This window comes from Microcaecilia unicolor, chromosome 3, assembly GCF_901765095.1.
Source record: "Microcaecilia unicolor chromosome 3, aMicUni1.1, whole genome shotgun sequence".
Taxonomy (NCBI): domain Eukaryota; kingdom Metazoa; phylum Chordata; class Amphibia; order Gymnophiona; family Siphonopidae; genus Microcaecilia; species Microcaecilia unicolor.
In genome coordinates, this window is record NC_044033.1 from 49639911 (window position 1) to 49651281 (window position 11371).

An 11371-nucleotide genomic window follows, 5' to 3' on the forward strand; every position below is an offset into this window, starting at 1 on the left:
CCTGGCTTGTGATATTGTAACTCTCACATCTTTTCCTGACTGGGCTGTTCCTCATTGAGACAATTCATAAAAAGAAAAACAACCTTAAATTTGAGTAACTCACTTGTATGCCCGATTCATCCTGTTCGTTGACTGATAAAGTGCTGCTCAGCTGTAACAGGTATTTCTGTAGGCAGGACTGATCAGGTGTGCAGTCACATCTTGAGCTATGGAAGTAATTGGAGTACTTAGGAGACTGCTCTGCGTGGGAAAGGCCACACGTACTTAGATCTTTACACTAAGTTCTGCACTCTGGAAAAGCTGTTTTCATCTTGGTGATATGTAGTGACATCACCCAACTTGTGTACCTGATCTGTCTGCTGTGTATGGAAAACACTTGTTAATGATGAGCAACAGTACAATTTTGCTTGCAGAGCTAGGACATATATAAAAAATTCTCCTAACTAATTTAGATTAGTGTATGTGGCAGTTTAAATTTGTATTATTTGATATGAATTGCTCTTGTAGAGTCAATCTGATTCCATAAACTGTCTATCTATCTATATATATATAGATAGATAGATAGATAGATATAGAGAGAACACAAATAATTGTCCAAATTGATTTTGCTTTCAGATCATGTCTAAGCACTTGGACAGTCCTCCAGCAATTCCTCCTCGACAACCAACGTCAAAGGTGTATTCACCAAGATATCCAGTGCCAGACAGGACCTCCACCTCAGAACTTCCTGAAAGCCCTCCATCACTACCACCTCGAGAGCCTGTTAGAACACCAGATGTTTTTTCCAGCTCCCCACTACATCTCCAGCCTCCACCCTTAGGCAGAAAAAGTGAACTTGGTAATACCTTTTTTCCAAACAACCTCTCTCCATTCACACCTCCTCCTCCTCCTCAAACACCATCTCCAGTTGGAACACGTAGACATCTACCTTCACCACCTTTAATACCACAAGATATGGAATTCCCATGCAGTGCTGGGCCACCTGTTCCTCCACGGCAAAGCACTTCTCAACTTATCCCAAAGCTCCCTCCAAAAACTTACAAACGAGAGCATACACATCCATCAATCCATCGAGATGGACCACCATTGCTGGAGAATGCTCATTCTTCCTAACTAAGATGAAGACTCCAAACACTACAAATTTGCAATGAATTATAACTTAAAAAGATATGTATCATGACAAACTGGTTTGTTCATTCTTATTTCATCACACAAGTGCTTGACCTAGAGTAGGAGGACATCTGAGTAGAGACTAAAACTTGTGTGACCAAGAGACTGAGCTGTTTTTCATAATGAGCTCTAATTACCAATAAGGGATGAAAAGTGCAGTTTGGTATGGAGCAGGCTAAATGTTGATACAAATACTGAGACTAAAACATGCACTTTTTAATATATAAAACAGGGATCTTTATATCATATTTAATTTCTCTTCACCTTACACTTTTGCTTTAATAAATCTTTTACAAATTTGCTGAAAGGACTGTGAGGAAACCATGTAATACTTAATGTTGTAAAACTGAGGCATAGCGCTGTATTACAGTCCTGTTTACAGATTGTTACAATGAATTGTATGGGTACCTGCTTCACCAAAGAGGTACTTAGATACCTCTGTGTACTTCTAGATATCATTATCTGTATAGATACTGATATAGATGTTCATCTATCTATATCTATGTGTGTATGTGTATATATACATACATACAACACACGTGTGTGTAGCAAAACATAATTTTTGGGGTGGGGTATGGATGCTTACACACATGCACATGTCTGTGTGTACATGTATCTGTCTATGTATATATTTTTTAAGAAGAGTTACAGTGCCAGTTCTGAAAGAGGATTTTTAAAAGTATGTGATCGTTGCTCTCTTTAAATGCAAAGTCTAGTCTTATGTCAAATTACAACAAAAACAATCAGAAATTATGGCATTTGCCTAAGTTGATTATAATAGTACTTTTAGTGGGGGGGGGGGGGGGGGATAATTTTATAAGCCATTTCTTTGAGTAAAACAGTCTCATGTATAGAAATGAGAATTTATAAAATTGCCAAGGGGATATGTGCATAATTGTATGCACAGATAACCTACTTGCATATGTTTTTACTCAGAATAAATGTGGGCGTTCCTGGGACAGAGTTGGGTAGAATTAGAACTTATACTCCCTGTGCTATAAAATACACACAAATGCACTTAGTACATTTGTGTGAGCCTTAAAAAAAAGGTGAAAATGCAGGTGTCTACTTTCTAGGGCGGTGTTCTTCAGTGCAAGGCCACAAGCCAAGACAGCTCCCGGGTATCCCTAGGGTGGCTCCCATAATCATTCCCCATTTTTTTCAGCCCTTGGACTGTTTAGCATTAGGGCAGAGACACATGAAGGTTCAGGTTGTTCTGTCCTCATGGTGATACTACCAAGTTTTGCTATGGCTGGGGCTCAGCACTACCAAACAAATGCAGTGGAGATTTGTACTTATCCTACCTTCCATTAAGAAGAGACTCAGAAGGCGCAATATCTGAACAGACAGCAGTTGCAGGTAATCCAGTCAGGCGCCTCCATTAACTGCCTGCTGCTCAGGAATCAAAGAAGTGTTCCAAGCCAGTCTCTGTTTCAAGTCCCTGCAGTACTTCCAGAATGTGTCATAATGCACCTAGTCCCAGCCAGAACCAACTTCCCCCTCCTACCACGTACTTGTTTTCTGGGGGATAAGGCATGGGCAAACAATCTTTGGACAAGGAAAGGACCTGAGGAATGAGGAGTGGCCTAGTGGTTAGGTTGGTGGACTTTGGTCCTGGGGAACTGAGGAACTGAGTTTGATTCCCACTTCAGGCACAGGCAGCTCCTTGTGACTCTGGGCAAGTCACTTAACCCTCCATTGACCCAGGTACAAAAAAAAAAAAGTACCTGTATACAATATGTAAGCCGCATTGAGCCTGCCATGAGTGGGAAAGCGCGGGGTACTGATCCTGGACATGAACCTGATTCACTGTGAGGGCTTCTTGCTCTACAGTTGCTGTGCCCTCTCTTTCAAGTCCAGCAGTTCTCTGCTAGGTCCAGACTACCACAAGTGTAGTGTCGGGTTGTACATGCAGTTTCAGCTAGGTCCTCTGGCCTCCCCATTCCACCATATGCTTCTCTTCTGGGATTGGTTGTGGGAGGTTACAGCAAGGATAAAATGCTCTCATGCAGGTGGAGAGAGACCAGGAATGGGTCGACCTGGACCCACTGCATCAGGCCTAGAGTTATTTCAAGAGCAGTGAGTTCCTATCGAGGCCCAGCAGTAGCTCACTCATGGGATGTCTCCCTTGTTTCATAGGAGCTATTTGTTGAACAAGGTGTAGGTCTGAAGGAAAATATGGAGATGGGAGATAGCAGCATCTGGGTGTTGGGATGGGAAGGAGATAGTGAGGAGCCATAAACGTTCATGCGGAGGTTAGTATGGACTAAGTGAGTAAGAAAGGATGGAAAGCTGAGGATGAAGGAAAGGGCAGGGACTCGGAGACTGACTGTAGGAGGCACATGAGAATTGGAGAATTGATGGGAAGAGCAGAAAGGAGAGAGAGCAACCCCAGGTGAGGAGGGAAGAAAGCAGAAACGAGATTGAACTAATGTGATTAGAAACAAAATGCCCACCAACAAAGGTAGAAAATAATTTTATTTGGCATTTACTGATTGAAATACATCAGCTTTTGGACCTTAAGTGACCCAGTTTAAAGATTAGTGAAGACCACTGTTCATTTTACAGCAGTTATGTGTGTAAGTTCCCTTAACAAAATAGACATAAATTATATGCATTTCTGTTGATTAAGGTAGGTACCCTGTTATAAAATTACCCTCGTAAGGTACTATACCAATCTGTATAAGGCTTCTGCCCAGCATATTTAAGGTTTAGTGATAATCCAGTTCATCACTGACAGCTGTACCACTTGAAATGTGAAAGAGCCTCCATGTGGATTGCCATGTTTTTAACAATATAAATAGGTATCAGTAGATGTGCAACTGCATAAATGTGTATATAGTGAATGCAACATGAAAATATTTGCAGATTGTTTTTTTATTTTAAATTAAATAAAGATGCTGATAACTTCATGTGGCAGGCATACATTAAATTATTAAAGATTGCACCATTTAGTTTCTTCTTGAAAAGATGGTAAACGCACATCTGGTATGCTCTTGCTTGCTCAGTGCCAGAGTTTGATGATAAACTTTCAGGAGAAAAAAAATCAGAGCTTTGTATTTGAAAGGAAATTAAATTGTTGAAAAAAGACATTGAGCCTGCAAATAGGTGGGAAAATGTGGGATACAAATGCAACAAACAAATAAACATGAATTTACCTGGAGGCATGCATATAATTCAAAATTTAACTCTTAAGACTCTGACCCGCTGGAGCTGCTTGGCACTGCTATACTTTTTTTTTTTTTTAATAGCAGAATACATACCTGCATGAAAAATCATGACATGATTTTGCATTAACCTATATTGCGTTTTCAACAAGGACTCTGATGGTAATGAAGGTCTGTATAAACTTCCACTAAAATGTTTATAATGTGTGCAGTATCACATCTTTTATTCAGAACTGCATCAGAGCAAAGTTTTATCAGTGCTTGTTTGTCCGTAATATATTTCAGCAGTATTGTAATTCATGTCAGTGTAGTTAATATCACAATGTGGCAGGTCAAATATGATTACAAATAGCAGTTACATTTCAGAAAATATTTTCATTTTATCAACATTGTACAACACATTCCGTAAGAGACAAACTACATCTAGCTTCACTTGTACGTTACGATCATATGTTACGATCATATTTTTCTTGTAGAAATATTTGCCTCCGGCGTTCCCATATTCAAGTTAGATTAATGGACGCTGCTTCAGGAAAGGACAGTTGTGCCATGTATTTGTATATAACTCACCATGAAATTTTAGAGGCCCTTTTAATAAACGGTGGTATAGCCATCGCGGGCTCCCCCGCACACGTCTGGAGCTACTGCTGGCCTAATGTAGACACTGGCAGTAATTCCACCCCCAGCATACTGCATTTTCAGCGCTAGCAGAAATATTTAAAAAAATATTTCCGTGGGAGGTTACCCGGCAGTAATTGGGCAGCGCTGTGCACTACCCGATTACCACCGGGTTAGCATGGGAGCCCTTACCACCACCTCAGTGTGTGGTAGTAAGTGTTCCACACACACATGGCAGTGCAATAAGAGCAATATTACCACATTCCCATGTCTTTTTTTGGCTTTTTTACCCACTGCAGTAAAAAGGACCTCGGCGCATGGCAAAAACGGCCCCAACTGCTAGCGCAGGGCCCTTTTTATCACAGCGTAGTAAAAGGGCCCCACAGTGCATAAATTTCAACAACTATAGAAGTTATACCTAATTTGGGCCACGTTCCAGATCATGCAAATTCTATATTTTCTATATAAGTTTTCTTCTCTTCAGAGTTTTCAAAAATTATATGGTGGCACTGGATATGTTGACATGTGCATATGTGTGTCCTAGTGAAGCTTAAGCTAAAGGTACTTCTTAGTATTCATATTTGGCATAAGGAACGATATGATCTTTGTGCTTTAAACTTGATATGATCATGTGCATAAATAACTCAGTAAACTAACTTATTGTGATTCCTGCTTAAGTATTAGTATTTCTGGTGAGTGAGAACTGCTGTCAGGAGTGCCGTTTTTCCCAGGCCCCCACTATGACACTTTTTTTCTAATAGGGAATGAAAATTCTTATGGGTCCAATTGATCTTGGAATTGATTGAATTTAAGAATGTTTACAAATATTCTTACGTTGTTGGCTGTTGCTTATTTTGTGTCTAGTGCAATAATATAAATATTTTTTAAACTAAAATGCAAGTTGACGTATGAGTACATATTTCATGTTTCACATTTATCTGATATACTACAAATCTTAGTAAATCTAGCAATTTACAAAATTGAAAATGAAATAATCCACAAAATCTTTGGGAGAAGAACAAATGAGGGAGTGCTACACTAGAACATCTAGGTTACAGTATATTCTCCGAGGACAAGCAGGCTGCTTGTTCTCACTGATGGGTGACGTCCACGGCAGCCCCTCCAATCGGAATCTTCACTAGCAAAGTCCTTTGCTAGCCCTCGCGCGCCCGCGCGCACCGCGCATGCGCGGCCGTCTTCCCGCCCGAAACCGGCTCGAGCCAGCCAGTCTTCTTTTGTTCGCACTCGGTACGGTCGTATTTTTCGCCGTGTCGAGCCCCGGAGAGTAGACCTCGCGCGTCCATATTGTTGAACGTGTTTTTTCTTCATAAAAGCTTTCCTTGTACTCGGGAAGTGCTCCGGAACCCCTCCACCGGGTTTCGTTTCAATCCTCCCCGTATTTCCAGCTTTTGGCCCCGATAAGTTTTCTTTCGTCGTCGGGGTAGGCCTCTTTTCGGCCTCGGTCGAGATTTTCTCCCTCTAAAGTTTTGGTGCTCTTTTTCCGTCATTTCGGACTTTGATTTCGCCGGCGTGATTTTTCCGCCCATGACATCGAAGCCTTCCAGCGGCTTCAAGAAGTGCACCCAGTGCGCCCGGGTTATCTCGCTCACTGATCGACACTCGTCGTGTCTTCAGTGTCTGGGGGCCGAGCACCGCCCTCAGAACTGTAGTCTGTGTTCCCTGCTTCAAAGGCGGACTCAGGTAGCGAGACTAGCCCAGTGGAACGTGTTGTTCTCGGGCTCTTCGTCGGCATCGGCACCGGGATCTTCGAGTGCATCGACGTCGTCAGCGTCCAGACCATCTTCCTCGGCCGCCCTTGCATCGAGTGCATCGAGACATCGGGCCTCTGCATCGGCGCCGAGACATCGGATAGCTGCATCGACGTCGGTGGTACCGGGACCTCGTCTGCTGATGTCGTCGGACGGTGGTGCATCGTCAGGAGTGCAGGTGAGGGCTGTCCATTCCCCTGCTGGTGGCGGTGAGCCTTCGGGTGGGTCTCCTCCCACCCTGAGGGCTCCTGCGGTACAGCCCCCCCGAGACCGACCTTCTTCGGCCTCGGCCCCGAGGAAGCGATGGATGGATTCTACGTCCTCCTCGTCGGTGCCGGGGAGCTCCGGTGACATGCTTCGGAAGAAGTCGAAGAAGCATCGACACCGGTCTCCTCCCCGCGTCGGCACCGAGAGCTCTGGGTCGCCGAGGGATTCGGCACCCAGCAGGCATCGGCACCGAGAGGACCGCTCACCCTCTGTCCAAGAGGTGTCGATGCGCTCCACTCTGGACAGCCCGGAACAGCCTCCTCGCCCGGAACAGGTCCTGACGTCGACGCCTGCATCGACCTCACAGCCTTTCTCTGCAGCCGCTCTAAACGAGAGCCTCCGGGCCGTTCTCCCAGAGATTCTGGGAGAGCTGTTGCGCCCTACCCCTCCGGTACCGGCGGTGCTTGCGCCTCCGGTACCGTCGAGCGTGGCGCTGGCTGGCCCATCGCCCAGGTTGAGGTCCCCGACGTCGGTACCGCGTGCGGTACCGGCAGCGGCCACCTCCCAGGAAGGCTCCCTGACTACGTCGGCGGAGGGAGCTTCGCCGATGCGGGCGAGGGAGTCTACCTCTCGACGCCCCCATCGTGGACGTGGCTCCACTGAGTCGAGCAGGGCGAGGTTGCAGACACAGGTTCGTGAACTTGTGTCTGACACCGAGGGTGAGGCCTCGTGGGAGGAAGAGGAAGATCCTAGATATTTCTCTGACGAGGAGTCTGAGGGTCTTCCTTCTGATCCCACTCCCTCTCCTGAAAGACAGCTTTCTCCTCCCGAGAGTCTGTCTTTTGCTTCCTTTGTCCGGGAGATGTCTACGGCCATCCCCTTCCCGGTGGTTGTGGAGGACGAGCCCAGGGCTGAAATGTTTGAGCTCCTGGACTATCCTTCTCCACCTAAGGAAGCGTCCACCGTTCCCTTGCACCATGTCCTAAAAAAGACATTGCTTGCGAACTGGACGAAACCCTTAACTAATCCCCACATTCCCAAGAAGATCGAGTCCCAGTACCGGATCCATGGGGACCCAGAGCTGATGCGCACTCAGTTGCCTCACGACTCTGGAGTTGTGGATTTGGCCCTAAAGAAGGCTAAGAGTTCTAGGGAACATGCTTCGGCGCCCCCGGGCAAGGACGCTAGAACCTTAGACTCCTTTGGGAGGAAGGCCTACCATTCCTCTATGCTCGTGTCCAAGATCCAGTCTTACCAGCTCTACACGAGCATACACATGCGGAACAATGTGCGGCAGTTGGCGGGCTTGGTTGATGCTCTTCCCCCTGAGCAAGCCAAGCCTTTTCAGGAGGTGGTCAGGCAGCTGAAGGCGTGCAGAAAATTCCTGGCCAGAGGAGTTTATGACACTTTTGATGTTGCGTCCAGGGCCGCTGCTCAAGGTGTGGTGATGCGCAGGCTCTCATGGCTGCGTGCCGCCGACCTGGAGAATAGAATCCAGCAGCGGATTGCGGACTCGCCTTGCCGTGCGGACAACATTTTTGGCGAAAAAGTCGAACAGGTGGTAGAGTCTCTCCACCAGCGGGACACCGCATTCGACAAATTCGCCCGCCGGCAGCCTTCAGCTTCTACCTCTACAGGTAGACGATTTTTCGGGGGAAGGAAGACTGTCCCCTACTCTTCTGGCAAGCGTAGGTACAATCCTCCTTCCCGACAGCCTGCGGCCCAGGCTAAGCCCCAGCGCGCTCGCTCTCGTCAGCAGCGTGCGACTCAGCAAGGCCCCGCGGCGCCCCAGCAAAAGCAAGGGGCGAGCTTTTGACTGGCTCCAGCAGAGCATAGCCGACATCCAAGTGTCCGTGCCGGGCGACCTGCCGGTCGGAGGGAGGTTGAAAGCTTTTCACCGAAGGTGGCCTCTCATAACCTCCGATCAGTGGGTTCTGCAAATAGTCCGGCAGGGGTACACCCTCAATTTGACCTCAAAACCTCCAAATTGTCCACCGGGAGCTCAGTCTTACAGCTTCCAGCACAAGAGGGTACTTGCAGAGGAACTCTCCGCCCTTCTCAGCGCCAATGCGGTCGAGCCCGTGCCATCCGGGCAAGAAGGGCTGGGATTCTATTCCAGGTACTTCCTTGTGGAAAAGAAAACAGGGGGGATGCGTCCCATCCTAGACCTAAGGGCCCTGAACAAATATCTCGTAAAAGAAAAGTTCAGGATGCTTTCCCTGGGCACCCTTCTCCCCATGATTCAGCAAAACGATTGGCTATGCTCTCTGGACTTGAAGGATGCCTACACACATATCCCGATACTGCCAGCTCACAGACAGTATCTGCGATTTCAGTTGGGCACACGCCACTTCCAGTACTGTGTGCTACCCTTTGGGCTCGCCTCTGCGCCCAGGGTGTTCACAAAGTGCCTAGCTGTGGTAGCAGCGGCACTTCGCAGGCTGGGAGTACACGTGTTCCCATATCTCGACGATTGGCTGGTAAAGAACACGTCCGAGGCAGGAGCCCTGCAGTCCATGCAGATGACTATTCGCCTTCTGGAGCTACTGGGGTTTGTGATAAATTACCCAAAGTCCCATCTTCTTCCAGTGCAGAACCTCGAATTCATAGGAGCCCTGCTGGATTCTCGGACGGCTCGCGCCTATCTCCCAGAGACGAGAGCCAACAACTTGTTGTCCCTCGTCTCCCGGGTGCGGGCGTCCCAGCAGATCACAGCTCGGCAGATGTTGAGATTGCTGGGCCATATGGCCTCCACAGTTCACGTGACTCCCATGGCCCGCCTTCACATGAGATCTGCTCAATGGAGCCTAGCCTCCCAGTGGTATCAGGCCGCTGGAGGTCTAGAGGACGTGATCCACCTGTCCACGAGTTTTCTCGAATCCCTGTATTGGTGGACGATTTGGACCAATTTGACTCTGGGACGTCCCTTCCAAATTCCTCAGCCACAAAAAGTGCTGACCACGGATGCGTCTCTCCTGGGATGGGGAGCTCATGTCGATGGGCTTCACACCCAAGGAAGTTGGTCCCTCCAAGAACGCGATCTACAGATCAATCTTCTGGAGTTACGAGCGATCTGGAACGCTCTGAAGGCTTTCAGAGATCGGCTGTCCCACCAAATTATTCAAATTCAGACAGACAACCAGGTTGCCATGTACTATGTAAACAAGCAGGGATCTCGCCCCCTGTGTCAGGAAGCCGTCAGCATGTGGACCTGGGCTCGCCGGTACGGCATGGTGCTCCAAGCCACATATCTGGCAGGCGTAAACAACAGTCTGGCCGACAGATTGAGCAGGATTATGCAACCTCACGAGTGGTCGCTCAGCTCCCGAGTGGTGCGCCAGATCTTCCAAGCGTGGGGCACCCCCTTGGTGGATCTCTTCGCATCTCGAGCAAACCACAAAGTCCCTCAGTTCTGTTCCAGGCTTCAGGCCACCGGCAGACTGGCGTCGGATGCCTTCCTCCTCGATTGGGGGGAGGGCCTGCTGTATGCTTATCCTCCCATTCCTCTGGTGGGGAAGACTTTGTTGAAACTCAAGCAAGACCGAGGCACCATGATCCTGATTGCTCCTTTTTGGCCGCGTCAGATCTGGTTCCCTCTTCTTCTGGAGTTATCCTCCGAAGAACCGTGGAGATTGGAGTGTTTTCCGACCCTCATCACGCAGGACGAAGGGGCTCTTCTGCATCCCAACCTCCGGTCCCTGGCTCTCACGGCCTGGATGTTGAGGGCGTAGATTTTGCCTCTTTGGGTCTGCCAGAGGGTGTCTCCCGTATCTTGCTTGCTTCCAGGAAAGACTCCACTAAGAGAAGTTACTTCTTTCATTGGAGGAGGTTTGCCGTCTGGTGTGACAGCAAGGCCCTAGATCCTCGCTCTTGTCCTACACAGACCCTGCTTGAATACCTTCTGCACTTGTCTGAGTCTGGTCTTAAGACCAACTCCGTAAGGGTTCATCTTAGTGCAATCAGTGCATACCATTACCAAGTGGAAGGTAAGCCGATCTCAGGACAGCCTTTAGTTGTTCGCTTCATGAGAGGTTTGCTTTTGTCAAAGCCCCCTGTCAAGCCTCCTACAGTGTCATGGGATCTCAATGTCGTTCTCACCCAGCTGATGAAACCTCCTTTTGAGCCACTGAATTCCTGCCATCTGAAGTACTTGACCTGGAAGGTCATTTTCTTGGTGGCAGTTACTTCAGCTCGTAGAGTCAGTGAGCTTCAGGCCCTGGTAGCCCAGGCCCCTTACACCAAATTTCATCATAACAGAGTAGTCCTCCGCACTCACCCTAAGTTCCTGCCAAAGGTCGTGTCGGAGTTCCATCTGAACCAGTCAATTGTCTTGCCAACATTCTTTCCCCGTCCTCATTCCTGCCCTGCTGAACGTCAGCTGCACACATTGGACTGCAAGAGAGCATTGGCCTTCTACCTGGAGCGGACACAGCCCCACAG

At 47.8% G+C, this 11371-nt stretch overlaps 1 protein-coding gene across 2 annotated transcripts in view; it reads left to right on the forward strand.

Annotated features, from left to right (window-relative positions):
- The window catches only part of SOS1 (SOS Ras/Rac guanine nucleotide exchange factor 1), a 322749-nt gene extending 319936 nt beyond the window's left edge, over window positions 1-2813 (forward strand). The window contains exon 22 of one of the 2 annotated variants that reach the window (XM_030195899.1): window positions 616-2813. In XM_030195899.1, the coding sequence (XP_030051759.1) occupies window positions 616-1113 (498 nt within the window). In that variant the 3' untranslated portion in view covers window positions 1114-2813. The remainder of the gene's footprint in view (window positions 1-615) is intronic. The other variant, XM_030195900.1, reaches the window with a different exon arrangement.
- Window positions 2814-11371: the final 8558 nt, after the last annotated feature.